This window comes from Acipenser ruthenus, chromosome 2, assembly GCF_902713425.1.
Source record: "Acipenser ruthenus chromosome 2, fAciRut3.2 maternal haplotype, whole genome shotgun sequence".
NCBI classification, from domain to species: Eukaryota; Metazoa; Chordata; class Actinopteri; order Acipenseriformes; family Acipenseridae; genus Acipenser; species Acipenser ruthenus.
The window spans coordinates 49,600,402-49,618,946 of record NC_081190.1 but is presented as its reverse complement, the minus strand read 5'-3'; the positions used below and the strand labels follow the sequence as shown (position 1 = coordinate 49,618,946).

The 18,545-nt window shown below is 40.9% G+C and overlaps 1 protein-coding gene across 2 annotated transcripts in view; it reads right to left on the bottom strand.

Moving 5' to 3' along the window:
• Nucleotides 1-18,545, bottom strand: part of LOC117408401 (netrin receptor UNC5C-like) — a 379,281-nt gene that overhangs the window by 112,944 nt on the left and 247,792 nt on the right. For both annotated transcript variants that reach the window (XM_034013361.3, XM_034013362.3), the window contains exon 5: nt 5,967-6,147. In XM_034013361.3, the coding sequence (XP_033869252.3) occupies nt 5,967-6,147 (181 nt within the window). The remainder of the gene's footprint in view (nt 1-5,966; nt 6,148-18,545) is intronic.

Sequence of the window (18,545 nt, the reverse complement as noted above, 5' to 3'; positions counted from 1 at the left end):
TGATGATGATTCTGACAATGATGATGCTGTGACTGGTGTTCAAAAAAATAAAAAGGTTTCAATTGATCCGAATCAAACTGTGTCAAATTCTGTGGTTAATTCTATAATCGTCCCCCAAAATACCTTAAATTCTGATCCCTCAACAAGTTCCCATACACATAGTATGTCTCCAATCCACAATGTCAGACCACGCACTGTTCACCCCCAAAATTTAGCCGGTTTTGAGAATTTTGACTATCTAGACAAACTATTAAATTATTTAAATTATAACGCGTATAATTTACCGTCAATCAGGGCGCTGATTGATGAAATTTCTACAGATAGTCCCCCGATAAATGACAATGCCACTAATATAGACAACAATAACTCCCAGTGCCCTGGGTTAATTAATGATGCTAAATTGACTCAGATCAATTTTGACTCTTTGGATAAGCTTTTGCAAGAAATGTCTAGAGAAAATCATGGTAGTACAGAGAGTGTAGATGATATGGAAAAAACAAATAGGGGGAGGCTTAAACGATGGGGCTTCTCATGATGATTCTTTTAGCATAAAAGTCCCGGGGGGTGGTGTATTACATGATGATCAAGTGGCAGGTCCTTCTGGTTTACAGGCCCCCCATAGGGATAGCGATGGTGATAGAATTGGTGGGGAAGGTGTACAGCGTAGACATCGACCTATGTTTAACAATTTTGAATTGAAGCAACCTCTTAACTTTACACATCTGTATGATCTGGATTCCTACGCTGAAGTTTTTACTGTGTTGCATAAAACGTTAGAGAATATGTTGAGTGAGGTTTCTAGAACGTTATCACCTGCAGACATTGTGCAACTTGAATTACGAGCAGGATCCTTAGATATACCAGTGTATGTAAAAATGACTGGAGACAATTTAAGTCTAGACGATGTTCTCAGTCAGATTGAAGCTCTCCTTCAAAGTCATAGTGAAATTTTGGCTGATGACTCTTTGATGTTGATTGTCCAGGTTATTAGGTGTCCTGAAGGAGGGGGTCTTAGGAGAGGTTTGCAGACCTTAATGAAAAGTGAGCTTATTAGAAAAAAAGCCAAGCATCTGATTATATGTTACAACAGAGACAATCAATTATGTTTTGCATACAGCGTTCTGAGCTTGTTATTTCCAGAATTCAGAGGTGCCTATGATACGTGTATGGCTGAGGCTTTAAAACTTCAACAGAGTGTGGGATTAAGTGAACATCAAATGGTTTTGTTTGCAGACATAGATAAATTTGAACAGGCCCTAGATGTTAAAATTGTGGTATGGTACAGATGTCCTCAAAAGGATGTGTTCCTGAAACACCAAACAGATACTCGAGCAAAAAACAAAACTGTACTTCTGTTTCTTCATGAGAATCATTTCTACAGTACTGTTAACTTGAAAGGTTTTCTGGGTACAGCCTATCTGTGTAATTACTGTTACACAGCCTACAGTAACCGATCTGGACGTCGGTGTGAGGGACACTGTAATGTGTGTTTTTCACCAGCCTGTAACAGCGAGTCCTCTGTAAAGGTAAAATGTAACGATTGCAATCGTTATTGTTGATCACAGCTCTGTTATGATGAGCATAAGATTCTCCGAGATAAAGCCAACAGTGAAAAACAGGTTTCTATGTGTGACATTTTAAAACTTTGTACAAGGTGCTATTCTCTCTATAAATGTGACCTGACGAAGCCACAGACTCATAAATGTCTTAGTCCCTACTGTAAGATATGTAAGGCGGTGTTGTTACCTCACACTTAAAATAGGCCCCTTTTTCTTGGACGGTTATGCTGTGATTAATGGTAAGCGTACGGCTTTTGAATTTGCAGGGTGCTTTTTTCATGGTTGTCCCTTGTGCTATGATTCTGCCGATGTAAACCCCTTAAGCAAAGTATCATGCGGTACGATGTATCATCACTTTGATGAAAATATTGAAACATTGCAAAAGGTTTACGGGTTGGAAGTCAGAGTTATTTGGGAACATGAATGGAACGCCCTGAAAAAACAGCCTAAAGTTCACGATTTTCTGGTTCGCTCTGATTTTCCAGAACGTATCAATCCTCGTGAGGCTCTGTTTGGGGGTCGTACAAATGCCATTACATTACATTACATTATGTGGCCCAAGAAAATGAAAGGGTGGAATACTTTGATTTCACTAGCTTGTACCCATTTGTCAACAAAACAAAAGTGTACCCCGTAGACCACCCTACCATAATTTACCATAATTTTCAAGACTTGAGGCAGTACTTTGGCTTGTTCAAATTAACTGTTCTGCCTCCTAGGGGTCTTTATTTCCCTGTGCTGCCTGTCCGCATCTGTGGTAAATTAATGTTTACCCTCTGCCGTTCATGAGCAGAAACACTAAACCAGACTGGGGTATGTAATCATACCTCTGGAGAAAGAGCCTTGACAGGGACCTGGTGCAGTGTCGAGGTAGTCAAAGCTCTTGAGAAAGGTTACAAAGTGTCTAAAATACACAAAGTTTGGCATTTTCCTCAGAAATCTGACACTCTCTTTACAGGTTACATTAATAGTCATCTCAGGGAAACAGGTTACCCTGCTCATTGTACCGATGAGGAGCGTAAAGAGCGTTATATTGCTGAATATTTTCAGAAAGAGGGGGTTCAATTAGATCCTCAAAACATTAATGTTAACCCAGCTAAAAGACAAATCTCCAAATTATGTTTAAACAGTCTTTGGGGAAAATTTGCCCAGAGAACTAACCAACTCTCTACAAGCTTGGTTAAGGATCCTGACCAGTTTTTCCATTATCTCTTTTCAAAAAGATATCAGGTTTCACATTTTTGTTTTGTAAGTGATACGGTGGCCCAGGTTCAGTGGAGTTATGCTTCTGATACCTATACTCCCCCAGGTAAACGTATTCATAGCGGCGTTTACAACCACTTACGCACGGCTAGAGCTCTATAACCTCTTGGATCGTCTGCAGGGTCGCTGTCTGTATCAAGATACAGACTCTGTAATCTTTGTCAGTAGGCCCCAGGCTTGGCGTCCAGAACTAGGTGATTATCTTGGTGATTTAACTAGCGAGTTGAAACCGGGAGAATACATTACAGAGTTTGTGTCAGGGGGTCCTAAAACATATGGATACATCACAAACAACGGAAAAACATGTCTAAAAGTAAAGGGTATTACCCTAAACTATGAGAATTCCAAATTAATTAACCTCGCTTCATTAAAAGACCTTGTACAAAACTTTATGAGTCATGATAGAAACACCCCCACGGAGCATAACATGATTCGAGGCTCCCAGATTCACCATAATAAAAAAAGAATTTCAATTGGAAAACAAACCACTCCAGAAAACTTTCACGCCTCTGTCACCGTCTTAGATGACTTATTTTTCAATGGTATTACCCATGCATATTTGGATAAGATATCTATACATGTTAACATGTACTTGTAACCTCCATTTTCTTTTGACAAGCTAGACATATCCACTAAATCAGCTTGCCACTGTGTGTCGATATTAGATACAAATACAGTGTTTCTTTTAAAGTTTATTTTAGAGGGCTTATGAACGTATATGAGTCTTGCTCTGATAAAAAGTCAGTTAAGACCCTCTCAGAGACTTTAGGCCCCTCAGACCCCAGAGCTCTTTGAAGAGTCTGTAAACCCCCTAAACCCCCAGGATTTGAGGGATCGTAGTATATTTTTTTCATACGCTGATGTGTCATCTTTAACCAAAATAACACAACTGCGACAAATATGTAGTTCAAAAAGTTTTTATTCAAAATTTATCATAACACCTCTGAGACGTGTGAAGTTCAAATGTTTTATTCACAGTTGTTTGAACATTTTTACATTTACGGGGATCAGGTTTTGAAAGAGTCTCTTGCAAGCCACTTTCTCAGCTATTAACTCAATCAGCAGCCCCTCAATGGTTTTCCTCAGTTTTGCTGGAGTCTGGACATTCCCCATTTTCAAAGTCACAGGCACCGTAATAAGCTAAAGGAGCTTGGGGGTTTGTAAAACTGCGATGGTAGAAAGCTTTGGTTATTTTGTTAACAATGTCTCGGGTCTTGTCATCCAGGGTTTCTTGTAGATGGATCTGTTTACGTCTAATTCTGTGTTCTGGTCTTAGCTCTGTTAAAATATCTTCCACCAGTTTCTGAAGTTTTGTCAAAGATGGATGGAAATTGAAACAAGCTAGAGCTTTAGCCACCTGAAGCTTCAGCCACGGGACGTGTATTTTTTCTAGTATTTCTTCAAAATGTTGATCAAAATAATTTGGATCCGCTTCAAAAAGGCAGCTGTGTCTCAGCTGGCTCGGGTGGTCAATTTCACAACCACAGCAATTTTTCACCATATCACGGTCAATGATCACTTCCAATAGAGAAACCAGGAGACCCCTAGAGATCTTTAATACTTTTTCAAAAGAGATGCCTAAACCCCCATCAACGTCGTCAGACTCTGCAGGGTTGAGGAGGGGGACATTTTCAAAGCCTTTTATAAGCCGGGTCATTTCTTCACTGGTCCAATCCATCTCAAGATCACAAGGTTCAAGAACGGCATTTTCAGAGAAGTATCTAAAGTTTGCAGAAGACATGGCGTCAGACTCCTTCAATCAAAATGGCATGTGGGGGGCCCCTTTAGTAGGCTCCCAAAGATTAGGTGTCGGCCTATGAGGGGTGATGACGCCTCAGGCACCATGGGGGATCCTTTGAGACGACCTATCAGAGATCCATGAATGGGTGGTCCTTAAGGCTCCGCCCCTAGGGGTGTTTTCAGAGTTACCCTAAAACAGCCGCCCCCTCTCTCTCATTTGGGTCTATTTTCAGTTCAGTCCACAGAGGAGTATGTACCGTACACAGAGGATCCTTGGAACGGATGCTTAAAGGCCCCTTGCTTGGACTCTCTCTTGAACCTTTTATGCTGTCCGTGGTTTCTTTAGCCTCTGAGGAAGGGCTAATGCGCATTGTTTTAAAGGCTTTTATAAGTTCAGACATTTGCCGATCCTCAGAGTATGAACTAACCACGGTATAAGCCATCTTGTGTAACACTCTAATAAACTGCACAAATATTTTCCTCCTTTTATGAGGTCTGAAAACATGCCCAGACTTGCCCCTTTTTAAAAAACAAAAACAAAAACAAAAAACAAAAACCTTTCGTAGTCTCGATCATTTAAACCTTTTGCTCAAACACCTAACCACCATGATTCTCAGAACCCCGGTAAGCTTAATTCTTATTTTTTATTTATTAATGTTTTAAGAAAAAACTGTTGTGCCGAATGGTTAAGGCGATGGACTTAAGATCCTTTTGACTCAATTGTCAGCGTGGTTTCAAATCCTACCAACAGTAATTATTTTTATTTCAAACTCTTTACATTTATAAATATTTAATGTTTATAAGCACTTGTTAAATACAAGGGGTCTGTTTATATATATATTATATATATATATATATATATATATATATATATATATATATATATATATATATATATATATATACCTATATTCCATACTCCTATATAAAGTCCATGCCTCCCTCATTATATATTCATATATTCATAATCCCCCCCATTATATATTCATATAATCACACATATAAGGTCAAAAAGGTCAAAGGGGTCATCAATCAAACTTTTGACAAAAGCTATAGTAATATTACTACTGGCAACTAACACTGTTTAAAGACATAGTGTGGACAAGGCTTAAGACTCACAATACTGTACTGTGATTCACTTGTTTAGGTTACAACATGGTTATGCACAGAAGCTAGGCAACTTCCCTTACAAACATTTACCGTGGTATATTGTTCTACGGGGCAACATAATAGCAAAGTGTAGTGAAGACAGTGAAAACATGGTAAAGCCTAAGTATGGTGAAGAACATACAGTAAAGCAACAAGGTAGTGTTGTAAGCACAGCAGAATCACAGGAAAAGCCTATGTTACATGCAAATTTACCATGTAACATTTCTATATACTTGACATGTTAGTTCCTCCTACCGTAGACAGTGATTGTGGCTGTGGTGCTCCTCCTCTTTCCAACAATGTTCTTGGCTACGCAGGTATAGTTGGCAGTATCAGACAGACGAGCCTGCTTAATAATGAGGTTGTGGTCTATGGTGATGTAAAAATTCAGATCCTCAGCAGGGTCAATTATTTCCTCGTTTTTCAACCACTCAACCTAGACAAACATACAACAAATATAAAAATACTTACAATACACTTACATTGAAATATACATTGGAATTTTAGTTTTAGTATTTCTTAATTCAGCACTATTGAGTGTTTAATAGTTATGGATGATTAAAAAACAGTACTGGGGAAGTGAATTAGCGAAGGAAGCAATTATGTATGTTTAAAGAAATATACTGACATGTGTTTGTGGCTGCAACAGTTCTTGATACTTTCATAAATGTAATTGTATAACAGGAAACAATACGGAATTATTTTGTTAGCTGGAAATTGTAAATGAAATAGCCCATGAGAACACTGCAAAAATACCTTAAACTGAGAGCTTTAGTTTATCCCTGGCACCTCCTAAAGTGGTCCTCATATCAGTAAACCAGTGACTGCATGAACAGCAGATTATAGCTGAAGCTGATGCATTAAATGCAAAAGTGATGGCTTTATAAGAACATTCTATATAATGAACAAAACTTTATTTTGAGATATCTGTAATTCATTTTAAGATATCTCAAAATAACCTCATCCATTATAAGATATCATTCATTTTAAGATATCACAAAATTACTTCCTGTTCATTTAGAGTTAACGAATTTCAGATATCTCAGAATAAATGTTATTTTAGATATTACTAAATGAAGAGGACATAATTTTGAGAAATCTCTAAATGAACAGGACTTTAAGATATTGTAGCGTACAGCTATTCAGGAACAGCGAAGAATTGTAAAGTGATCAGACAAGAGACGGTCCACAATGGCAATTCTTTTATTTTTATTAACACAGCAAGCTTCTTCACATTCTGCCCTGAGGAGCTCGCAGGCTCCCCTTACATAAAGCCCGCCAACAATAAAACAACAATGTAATGCATGCCCTTGCCCCTGGCCCTGCATCCCTTTTAGTCCAGGTGCGTCCCTTGAATCCCCTGAATCCTCTCAATCTCTTGAATCCCCTGCCAAGGGGTCACAGCTGGTACAAGGCTGAACCAACGTTAGCCTATGGGACCTTTTCGCGGTAGCCCCTGCAGGCTCTGTCTCTCATGCCCACTCCCCCGTCTGTACTATTAGGCGCTGTTGATCTTGCAGGGGTTCTGAATGTGGGTCCACGGTTTCCTGTCTATGCAAGCCTTGGGTCATTTCCCTACAGCTGTCGGGGCTCTTGAACCTGCTGTGGGGAGGCTGCTGTCAGGCATTGTGCCCGCAAGTGTCCATGCTGACTGCAGTTCCAGCAGAGCCGGCTCCAGGAACTGGAGTGTTAGCATCTGCTGGTGGTGAGTGCCTTTACAAGTGCCACTATATCCAGGGCACCAAAGGCACATCGCTGCTGGCTTGGGTTGGGCTTGATGAACTGCAAATCGGCTCCTCGTGGGTCCTCCAGTTTCGCCCAGTCGCTTGCTGCCCAGATACTCTCCCTCTTGGCTGCCATTTTCAATGCCTCCTGAAGTGTCTACGGGTAGGCTAGGCGGACCTGAGCGAGCAGCTCTCCAGAACTGGTCCCTGGCAAGTTCCTCTTGTACCCCCAGCGGCATATGGGTGTACGCCTTTTTTTAAGCGAGCCCATCGTTGGTGGCTGCCAGTTCCCGCAAGGTTTCGCCTGGTTTCCTGGTCCTGCTATGGAGCTCGTTCTACAGCAGACAGGGTTGTTTGTTGCTGCCGCAATAGCTCTGCAGTGCCCCAGTAAGGGCAGTGTTGTCCAGCCTCTGTTCAGGGGAAAGTGTCAGTAGGCAGGGCAGCGCCTCTTCAGTGAGACAGCTCACCAACTAGAGATATTTTTTGTACTCTGTCCACCACCCCAGTTGTGTGATTAGTTTAAACTGGGCTTGGAAGGCATCCCAGTCTGCCTTCCCGCTGTACTTTGGGGGTTTGTTGAGGGTTTTTCCTCTGCCGCCGACCTTTACCCGGACAGTGTCAGCTTGTCAGCTCCGGTGACTCGCTCCTCCGGCTCCCTCTTCACTTTCCACGGTGTTCACTCCATCCCACTTCTGAGCACCAATATAGAGTACAGCTATTCAGGAACAGCACAGAGTTGTAAAGAGATCAGACAGGAGACTGCTTGTATTCAGGGTTAGCACACAATAACAAAGCAAGTTTCCCCACACTACCCAGAGGAACTTGCAGGCTCCCCTGGCCCTCCTTCCCTTCTTTTAGTCTAGGTGCATCCCTTGAATACCCTGAATCCCTTCAATTCCTTGCCAAGGGGTCCCTGCTGATGCAAGGCTGCACTTACGTTAGCCTAAGGGACCTTTTCGCGGCAGCCCCGTAGTCTGTTTTTCATGTTCTGTGCACACAGTAGCGCTTTTATAATATCTTAAAATTAATTTGAGATATCTCTAAATGAAAGGAAGCTGTACTTCATTTTAAGATAACTTTAAAAAAGTATTAAATATATCTCAATTGTATTTTAAGAAATCTTAAATATATTTAGATATCTTAAAATATGTTGTAGATACTTTTTTAAAAAGTATATTTTTGAAAAGCATTTTAAGATTTTGTTTTTTATGCGGGTCACTTGGGTGGTCTGTGGCTTACACAATAATTAACCTTCTTAAAAATTAAATTATAAAGTACATCTTTGAAGAACAGCTGTTTGGTGTCTATCAGCATCTGTTTTTATTTCTTGCTGTGTTGAAATAAAGAAAATAGAACACCTCTTTGTGGGCTGATGTAAGCCTACGAAATAACATGGCTAAGTTAACATATTAAACATATTAAACCCCCGGTAGCACCAAGTTAAAGAAGTCCTTAGTTGTTTAGTATACAAGAGGCTAACAACAGCAGCCTCATCTACCAATAGTTGCTTGAGAGTCTAACTACTGAATAGGGTTGTGGTCAATGTGTTATTAATTGCTGCCAAAAGTTAAGGTGAAGCTTTTAGCTGTCTGCGCCTGACGTATCGCATTCATCTGCAACAGAAATACTGTATGAACCAGGCTTTAATAGATTTTTCCACAATTCTAAAACAAACAGCATGTTGTAAAGAAAGCCTCTGTAAGTTGGTAAACGTCTGTTCTCTGTTGCATTTGCTCTTCTGTCTTTCCAGAAAACAGGTCACTCACAATTTTTTTGGGCATTTTAGCTGTCCCCGATTTATATGCTTGCTTGCTGAGCTGTCTCATTCGCTGACCTACATACACAGCTACACGTAAAGCTGCGTGTACACAACCAAACAATTTACAGATACTTGCAGATTTGCATTTACAATGCATGACATACTGACTTTTTTAAAGGAAATAAAGGAAGCGCCTAACCAAAAATGTTTTTACATTCATTTCCAAGATTTCACTGACTTTTTTTCAAATTCATGATTTTCGTGACCTTGTGTATTAAGTACTTGTGTATGTTAACTTTATTCTATACATTATTAAATGTACAGTAATAGTTATTAATACCTGTTCAATTATCCATACAAATCGATTATGCGAACTAGTATCGGTCCCAATTAGTTCAGATAATTGACTCTACTGTACAATAGTAACTGTATGAGCTGTTATTGTTAGACTACAGTAGTCTGATATCTTCAGGCAGCGAGAGTGATGATTCAGACGAGGATAACCATCCCAAGATAACTTCTGGGGACAGTGGAATCAATGCTCCAAAAGTGAGACTGTCCTGTCCACAACAGGATGTCAGGTCACCTTACCAAAGTTTTGGATTTCTACCAGTCAGAATCTAACATCATTAACTCTTTGCGGTCCTATGTCGGACCCGGTCCGACACTGCAAAATTCCCTTTCTGGTCCAATGTCGAACCCTGTCCAACATCATCAAAAAGGAGTCATTCACAGGTCCCTAGTCGGTTTTTCTCAGCAGAATGCAGAGAAAAGCTTTCAATGGCTGAGAGAAACCAGAAAAAGATGAAAAAAAAATTGGAGGCAGATCTGAGCAATACACATAGTACCTTCACCACAGGCATAAACAAGCAAGATGGCTGCTTCCGCATTCAGTGCTCAAAGAAAACCGTGAACATTTGCCAAGCTTTTTTGAGATGTTATAGGAATAAAATAATGACTTGGATAGCATTATTTATGAGTTTGGTGAATAACTGAGTGATCAGGAGATTAATTTATCAGTATGTACGACTCAGAAGAGGTATGTGATAAATACAGCGAGTACCCCACGCTGAAAGCTGCCATCCTCAACCACGTGGGTAAGACTCCGGAGGGCTACCGCCGCAAATTCCGGGAGGAGAGCTTCTCTGTGGAGGAACACCCCAGGGCTGTCGCGCACTGCTTGCAGGATTACGCCCGGGGATGTTTGAACCCGGGAGTCACTACCACTGCCAGACTGGTGGAGGTAATCGTAGTCGAGCAGTTCCTGCAGTACTTGGCTCCGGGACCGCGTTTGTGGGTGCAACGGCAGGCACCCGCCACCCTGGATTTGGCGATCCAACTGGCAGAGCAGTACCAGGCAGCAGAACCAACGCACGCTAAGCTGCCTGGAAACCGCGCTACTCCAGCATCACCCCCTCTACTAGCCCCAGGGAGGGTGAAGGGACTGGGGGGAGGGGTAGCCAGGTCTTTGGACGGAGTGTGGTGGTAGGAGCTCCTGGCCCAAGACCGGGGTCTCATGCGGCCACCCTACCCTAAGACCCTCAAAAACATGTTGCGCAGACTCATTGACAGTGACGTGCACTACTGGGACCAGCTGATTCCTCCCCTTCTCTTTGCTATCAGAGAGGTACCTCAGGCTTCTACGGGGTTTTCACCATTCGAGCTGTTGTATGGGCGGAGACCCCGGGGTGTGCTTGATCTGGCCAGAGAGATGTGGGAGGAGCAGCAGGACAATTCGACCAATATTGTCTGGTATGTGTTGGACCTGCGCAAACGTCTTGAGTCTGTGGAAAATGGACGCATGACAATTTGCAGCAGGCTCAGCAGAGACAGGAGACCCAATATAACAGGGGGGCCCGGTTACCCACATTTCAGCCGGGGGATAAAGTGCTTCTATTGTGTCGCGAAGTAGCAAGAACCTTTTGAGGTTACATGGTGGGTTGGGACAGTGGATTATGAGATTTGCCAACCGAAGCGACGGAGAGAAAAGCACATTTATCATGTGAACCTCTTGAAGCCTTGGTTGCAACAGGAGGCTTTGTTAGTAGCGTAAGCAGATGACGTCACAGACCTGGGACCTGATGTTTCTGTGTTGGCGAAAAAGGGGTCGGTACAGATTGCAGATAATCTGACACCAACACAGAAATGTCAGGCTCGGGCGCTGGTGACAGAGTTTCCTCCCATCCCGGGGCAGACTCGAGCAGCCCACAATCACATTGAGATTGAGCCGGGCGCCAGTTCGCCAGAGGCCGTACTGCATACCTGAGCACAAAAGGCAAGTAATAAAGGCGGAGATTGATGAGATGCTCAGACTGGGTGTAATAGAGGAGTCCCAAAGTGACTGGAACAGTCCGATTGTTTTAGTGGATAAGCCGGATGGGTCAACTCGATTTTGCATTGACTTCAGGCAAGTTAATGAAAAATCAAAGTTTGACGCTTATCCCATGCCCTGGGTAAGAACATAAAAACATAAGAAAGTTTACAAACGAGAGGAGGCCATTCGGCCCATCTTGCTCATTTGGTTGTTAGTAGCTTATTGATCCCAGAATCTCATCAAGCAGCTTCTTGAAGGATCCCAGGGTGTCAGCTTCAACAACATTACTGGGGAGTTGGTTCCAGACCCTCACAATTCTCTGTGTAAAAAAGTGCCTCCTATTTTCTGTTCTGAATGCCCCTTTATCTAATCTCCATTTGTGACCCCTGGTCCTTGTTTCTTTTTTCAGGTCAAAAAAGTCCCCTGGGTCGACATTGTCTATACCTTTTAGGATTTTGAATGCTTGAATCAGAGCGCCAAGTAGTCGTCTTTGTTCAAGACTGAATAGATTCAATTCCTTTAGCCTGTCTGCATACGACATGCTTTTTAAACCCGGGATAATTCTGGTTGCTCTTCTTTGCACTCTTTCTAGAGCAGCAATATCCTTTTGGTAACGAGGTGACCAGAACTGAACACAATATTCTAGGTGAGGTCTTACTAATGCATTGTAAAGTTTTAACATTACTTCCCTTTATTTAAATTCAACACTTCTCACAATATATCCGAGCATCTTGTTGGCCTTTTTCATAGCTTCCCCACATTGTCTAGATGAAGACATTTCTGAGTCAACATAAACTCCTATGTCTTTTTCATAGTTCCCTTCTTCAATTTCAGTATCTCCCATATGATATTTATAATGCACATTTTTATTGCTTGCATGCAATACTTTACACTTTTCTCTATTAAATGTCATTTGCCATGTGTCTGCCCTGTTCTGAATGCTGTCTAGATCATTTAGAATGACCTTTGCTGCTGCAACAGTGTTTGCCACTCCTCCTATTTTTGTGTCGTCTGCAAATTTAAAAAGTTTGCTTACTATACCAGAATCTAAATCATTAATGTAGATTAGGAATAGCAGAGGACCCAATACTGATCCCTGTGGTACACCACTGGTTACCTCGCTCCATTTTGAGGTTTCTCCTCTAATCAGTACTTTCTGTTTTCTACATGTTAACCACTCCCTAATCCATGTGCATGCATTTCCTTGAATCCCTACTGCGTTCAGTTTGAGAATTAATCTCCGTGTAGGATGGAGATCCCGAGCTGATCGGCTTAGCAGCAGTGTGGGCAATGCGTAAGCAGCACCTTTATTTTGTAGTTTTATTACTGTGCACACTCCTGCTGATCTTAAAAGGAGGACTGACGCGCTCACGCGTAGCTGTGCACACCTCTCCAATCCAGGAAGCTGGTGGCCAACATGTAAAACAAACAAACATTTCAATTAAATGTTCTTGCACATGAGGTAAGTCTTCTTAACAAAATACAGAAACAGATTATTTTATAACGGTACCTTTTCAAATAAAATATCTATGAGCTCTATTGTATCCAAACCACTAAACTTTGAACATGTTTCTTTTATTTTACAGGCACGCGCTCAAATAATCAGCAAATAATTTGAACCAGCATTCCAGATGATGAAACTTGGGACCTAGGTTTTGGTTTAGGAAGGTTGTGAATGTACTGTACTGTGCAAGACATTCGATTGGGAAGACAATGTACACATGTATTCATGAAATTAAAGTAAATGCCATTAGGTAGATGCCATCTTTACATTTCCTATACAGCAATAAAAAATTGTAACCCTCAAAACAGACACATTTAATATACCATATCAAAAGTACAGTTAATGAAAGCAATATTTCCATAGCTAGCTGCATCAGCTGTATCAAAAGGTTGTTCTACACAGATTGTTCATTTTATATTAAAGTGTTTGCTAATCTGTCAAGATGTGCTGCCCTAAGAGAGACAACATTTAAACAACCTTTTGAAATCTGAGGAATAGCATTACAGTGTGTTGTACCTCGCAACCTCTTTTCTTTGATTTGCCCCCCTTTACAGCCCCGATTGGTAGCAGGAGATGCATTAACATAATTGGCACATTTGTTCTAATTAACTGAGGGAAACAGTCGCATGTCACTCAACATCAAGTGCAGGACTGTAACTGTCAGCAGGAGGGGAAAAAAACACGCACACAGAGACACACACACAACAAAAATAGACTATCAACAGTCATTGTTTTGTTGCCATTTTAGTACTCCACAGCTCCAGGACATCCAGGGGCACAGCAATAACAAAATAAAAACAGATGCTAACAGACACCAAACATATAACAATGCACTTTCCCCCATTACCGTTTAAATGCGTTTTGAGTACTGGTACATTAATCAAACAAGTGATTAAATAAATGGAGAAAGCTATTACGAGCCAATTATTAGATTCAAACTCAATCAAGTCAAGCTAGCATCAATATAAATTCCAACTCCCACAGTGGTGCAAGATCTTTGGAGAAATACCAACAGCTCCATTGACAATATATTTATTTCCATTATTATTTTAAAGAGATATGCTTGTTAAAAATGTGTCAGTCCTCCAGTATATCTGTATCCCAAAATATATTAGAGCATGTCATCATGTTATCAACTGGTCACTGAAAAAACAGAAATCCTTTATCAGACTTTATCAGCATTTTCTTTTGTACTTCTGCCAATGTTTATATGAACTGCTTAAGAAATGCCAGCATTCCTCTTCTGTGCAAATTCAGTTCAATGGAATCAATGGCAAATGGGCCCCCTAATGCTTTGAAAAAAATCATGAAAGGGGGTGGCAGTCCAAGTGAGAGTACGTTATGTTATTACTCCTGGCCTTTAATTTCCACTTTCTATGCCACACAACAACTGGATTTTAGATTTCTGTATAATGCCACGAAGAAGCTTGAATCATACCAATAGTATAGATGTCCCATGAACATTTGCAATACAACAACTCCCATAAATCTCAAGGAATGGATTTATAAAGAACTGATAGACATGAATACTTCTGTTGTCTGCCTTACTGAAGCTACTGGCTTTACTCCTTAAGCAGGAAGAATTCATGCTGTTGATATTTGTGGTTGTTCAGATCTGAAGTGCAGGTTCCTTCTCTGCTGCTCCTGCCATGCATCTTTATATCTTCAACTAGCACTGGCCTTCTTCGCTCAATTACAGCTCCTTTGAGGAGCAAGATAGACATAAGAACATAAGAAAATGTACAAACAAGAGGAGGCCATTCGGCCCATCTTGCTTGTTTGGTCGTTAGTAGCTTATTGACCCCAGAATCTCATCAAGCAGCTTCTTGAAGGATCCCAGGGTGTCAGCTTCAACAACATTACTGGGGAGTTGGTTCCAGACTCCCACAATTCTCTATGTAAAAAAGTACCTCCTATTTTCTGTTCTGAATGCCCCTTATCTAATCTCCCTGTTTCTTTTTTCAGGTCAAAAAAGTCCCCTGGGTCCACATTGTCAATACCTTTTAGAATTTTGAATGCTTGTATCGGATCGCCGCGTAGTCTTCTTTGTTCAAGACTGAATAAAATAAAGTCTGCATATGACATGCCTTTTTTAATTTAGTCGTTGCCAATTATTTTTTTTATTATTTTCTCCCCAGTTTGGAATGGCCAATTATTTTTAGGCTCAGCTCACCGCTACCACCCCTGCGCTGACTCAGGAGGGCGAAGACGAAACCACGCTGTCCTCCGAAGCGTGTGCCGTCAGCCGACCACTTTTTTTCACACTGCGGACTCACCATGCAGCCACCCAAGAGCTACATTGTCGGAGGACAACGCAGCTCTCGGGCAGTTTACAGGCAAGCCTGCAGGCGCCCGGCCAGACTACAGGGGTCGCTGGTGCGCGGTGAGCCGAGAACACCCTGGCCGACCTAGCCCTCCCTTCCCCCCGGGCGGCACTCGGACAATTGAGCGCCGCCCCCTGGAAGCGCCCCTCCTCGGTCGGCAAAGGAATAGCCTGGACTCGAACTCGCAACATCCAGACTATAGGGCACATCCTGCACTCCACACGGAGTGCCTTTACTGGATGCGCCATTCGGGAGCCCCCATGACATGCCTTTTAAACCCGGGATAAAGTGGTCGCTCTTCTTTGCACTCTTTCTACAGCAGCAATATCCTTTTTGTAGCGAGGTGACCAGAACTGAACACAATATTCTAGATGAGGTCTTGCTAATGCATTGTAAAGTTTTAATATTACTTCCCTTGATTTAAATTAAACACTTTTCACTATATATCTGAGCATTGTGTTGGCCTTTTTTATAGGTTCCCCACATTGTCTAGATAAAGACACTTCTGAGTCAACATAAACTCCTAGATCTTTTTCATAGGTTCCTTCTTCAACTTCAGTATCTCCCATATGGTATTTATAATGTACATTTTTATTGCCTGCATGCAGTACCTTACACTTTTCTATATTAAATGTAATTTACCATGTGTCTGCCCATGCAGTTCTGAATGCTGTCGAGATCATTTTGAATGACCATTACTGCTGCAACGGTGTTTGCCACTCGTCTGCAAATTTAACAAGTTTGCTTACTATACCAGAATCTAAATCATTAACGTAGATTAGGAATAGCAGAGGACCCAATACTGATCCCTGTGGTACACCACTGGTTACCTCGCTCCATTTTGAGGTTTCTCCTCTAATCAGTACTTTCTGTTTTCTACATGTTAACCACTCCCTAATGCACTCCCTTGAATCCCTACTGCGTTCAGTTTGAGAATTAATCTTTTATGCGGGACTTTGTCAAAAGCTTTCTGGAAATCTAAATAAACCATGTTGTATGCTTTGCAATTATCCATTTTCAATGTTGCATCCTCAAAAAAGTCAAGCAGGTTAGTTAGACACGATCTCCCTTTCCTAAAACCATGCTGACTGTCTCCCAGGATATTGTTACCATATAGGTAATTTTCCATTTTGGATCTTATTATAGTTTCCATAAGTTTACATATAATAGAAGTCAGGCTTATTGGTCTGTAGTTACCTGGTTCGGTTTTGTCTCCCTTTTTTGTGGATCGGTATTACGTTTGCTATTTTCCAGTCTGTCGGTACAACACCTGTGTCAAGAGACTGTTGCATGATCTTGGTTAGCAGTTTGTAAATAACTTCTTTCATTTCTTTGAGTACTATTGGGAGGATCTCATCCGGCCCAGGAGATTTGTTTATTTTAAGAGCTCCTAGTCCCTTTAACACTTCTGCCTCTGTTATGCTAAAGTTATTTAAAACTGGATATGAACAGGTCGACATGTGGGGCATGTTGTCCGTGTCCTCCTTTGTAAAAACCTGTGAAAAGTAATCATTTAATATATTAAATGTGTATGGTAACATTACACATTTAATATATTAAATGTGTATGGTAACATTTGTAATACTTGATCAATATACTAACAATTCCTACTCCCCAGTATTGAAAATTACTATTTTGACATCTCTTCTATTGAGGCTAGTGCTCACCTATTGTGGCAAACTTTTATTTTTAGCTTTGTTTTGTTTTGTTTTGTTTTCTTTATTAAATCTGACACTAGGGGCTCGATTCTGATGAAACGAGCGCAGTCGCAGGCGCGGTGGTTAAAGTCAAATGCGTCTGCCCCGTAGGGCGTGGCTTCTCCAAAAGTGCGATTCTGATCAAAATAAAAACCCAGTGCAAGCGTGTTTAGTGGCACAGTGACAGCGCCCAGCCAATTAATGCTGATTAGGTTGGGGAATCTGCTATCTAATCAGGGCCAGACAACAGTCCCTTTAAGAGACAGAATGCACTTGCGTCACCACAAGGCTCCGTTTTGAATGTAGAAGTGGCAATCATGTCTAGAGGCAGTAGCATAGAGCAAGTCAGAACAGTAGTAGGTACTCGCCGAGAGAATATGTAAACCATGCTTCGCGACACAGGAGATTGCTATATTAATAGAAGAGGTAGAGGCATGTACGGCAATCATTTATTAATAATAATAATAATAATAATAATAATAATAATAATAATTATACAAGGTACATTATTTCATGGCACTGACATTACTACATGTAAAGTGTAAATACTTACTACCCTCCCTGATCTGTCTACCACTAGCAGCAGCTGATTCATTTTCTAGCGGGACATGAAGTGCCGCATCACATTCCCTCTGAGCTTGTAATGTTCTAGCGTTTCAATATAACCCCCCCCCCCCCCCCCCCCCCCATTTGTGAAAAGATCATGTAAAGAATAATAGTATGCATTTGAGTGCATGTTCATGCATTTGTGTATGTTTCAGTATTCAAGATTCCTTTAGGTCCTAACATTTATTAGCAAAATAAGTAAAATAAAACGTTTTAGTAATTAAAAATAATCTAGTTATCTGCAGTATGTGTTAATCCTGATCGTGCTGTTTGTTCAGTTAGTTGTTTACAGTATGTGTTCATAAAGTCAAAGCCTCCTTCTCCTGGCTTTAGAAGAGATGCGACGTGCCTGTGTTGTTAATGTGATATGCTTAAATAAAGTTGCTGAAACTAATCAGACTGCCTGCAGTTGTTTGAATTCAACTTCAAGTCATTCAAAACGGAGACTAGTTGCTATAGTATTATGGTTAGTGTATTGCCACTGACAGCAAACACTTTCTCAATTCTTTTATTTTTTTATCTTTATTTGCTATACTAAACTTAAATAAATAGATAGGACAGTGAGGAAGTAGAATATTTTACATTGACTGACAACATTCAGATGGCGTGTGCACTACAAGAATTTAGAAATACACAAATACTGTATTTACGTATTTTCGGGCGGATTGCTTTGGAACAGTGATTAAAACACAGTTTGAAAGATAACATTCAAGTTCCTTTAACAGAGATTTAAGCCCTCGTATTGACCAATCAGGTTAAAGGAAATCTCCAATCCATTTTCTAATTCGTTATAATGTTTCAAACTAGTTAAGCTCATACATTATCAGGCAGCAAAACCGATCTCATATTTCAGGTCTGTCGATAGTAGTGACTTATTTCAATCACGGAAACAAAGCAAATACATTG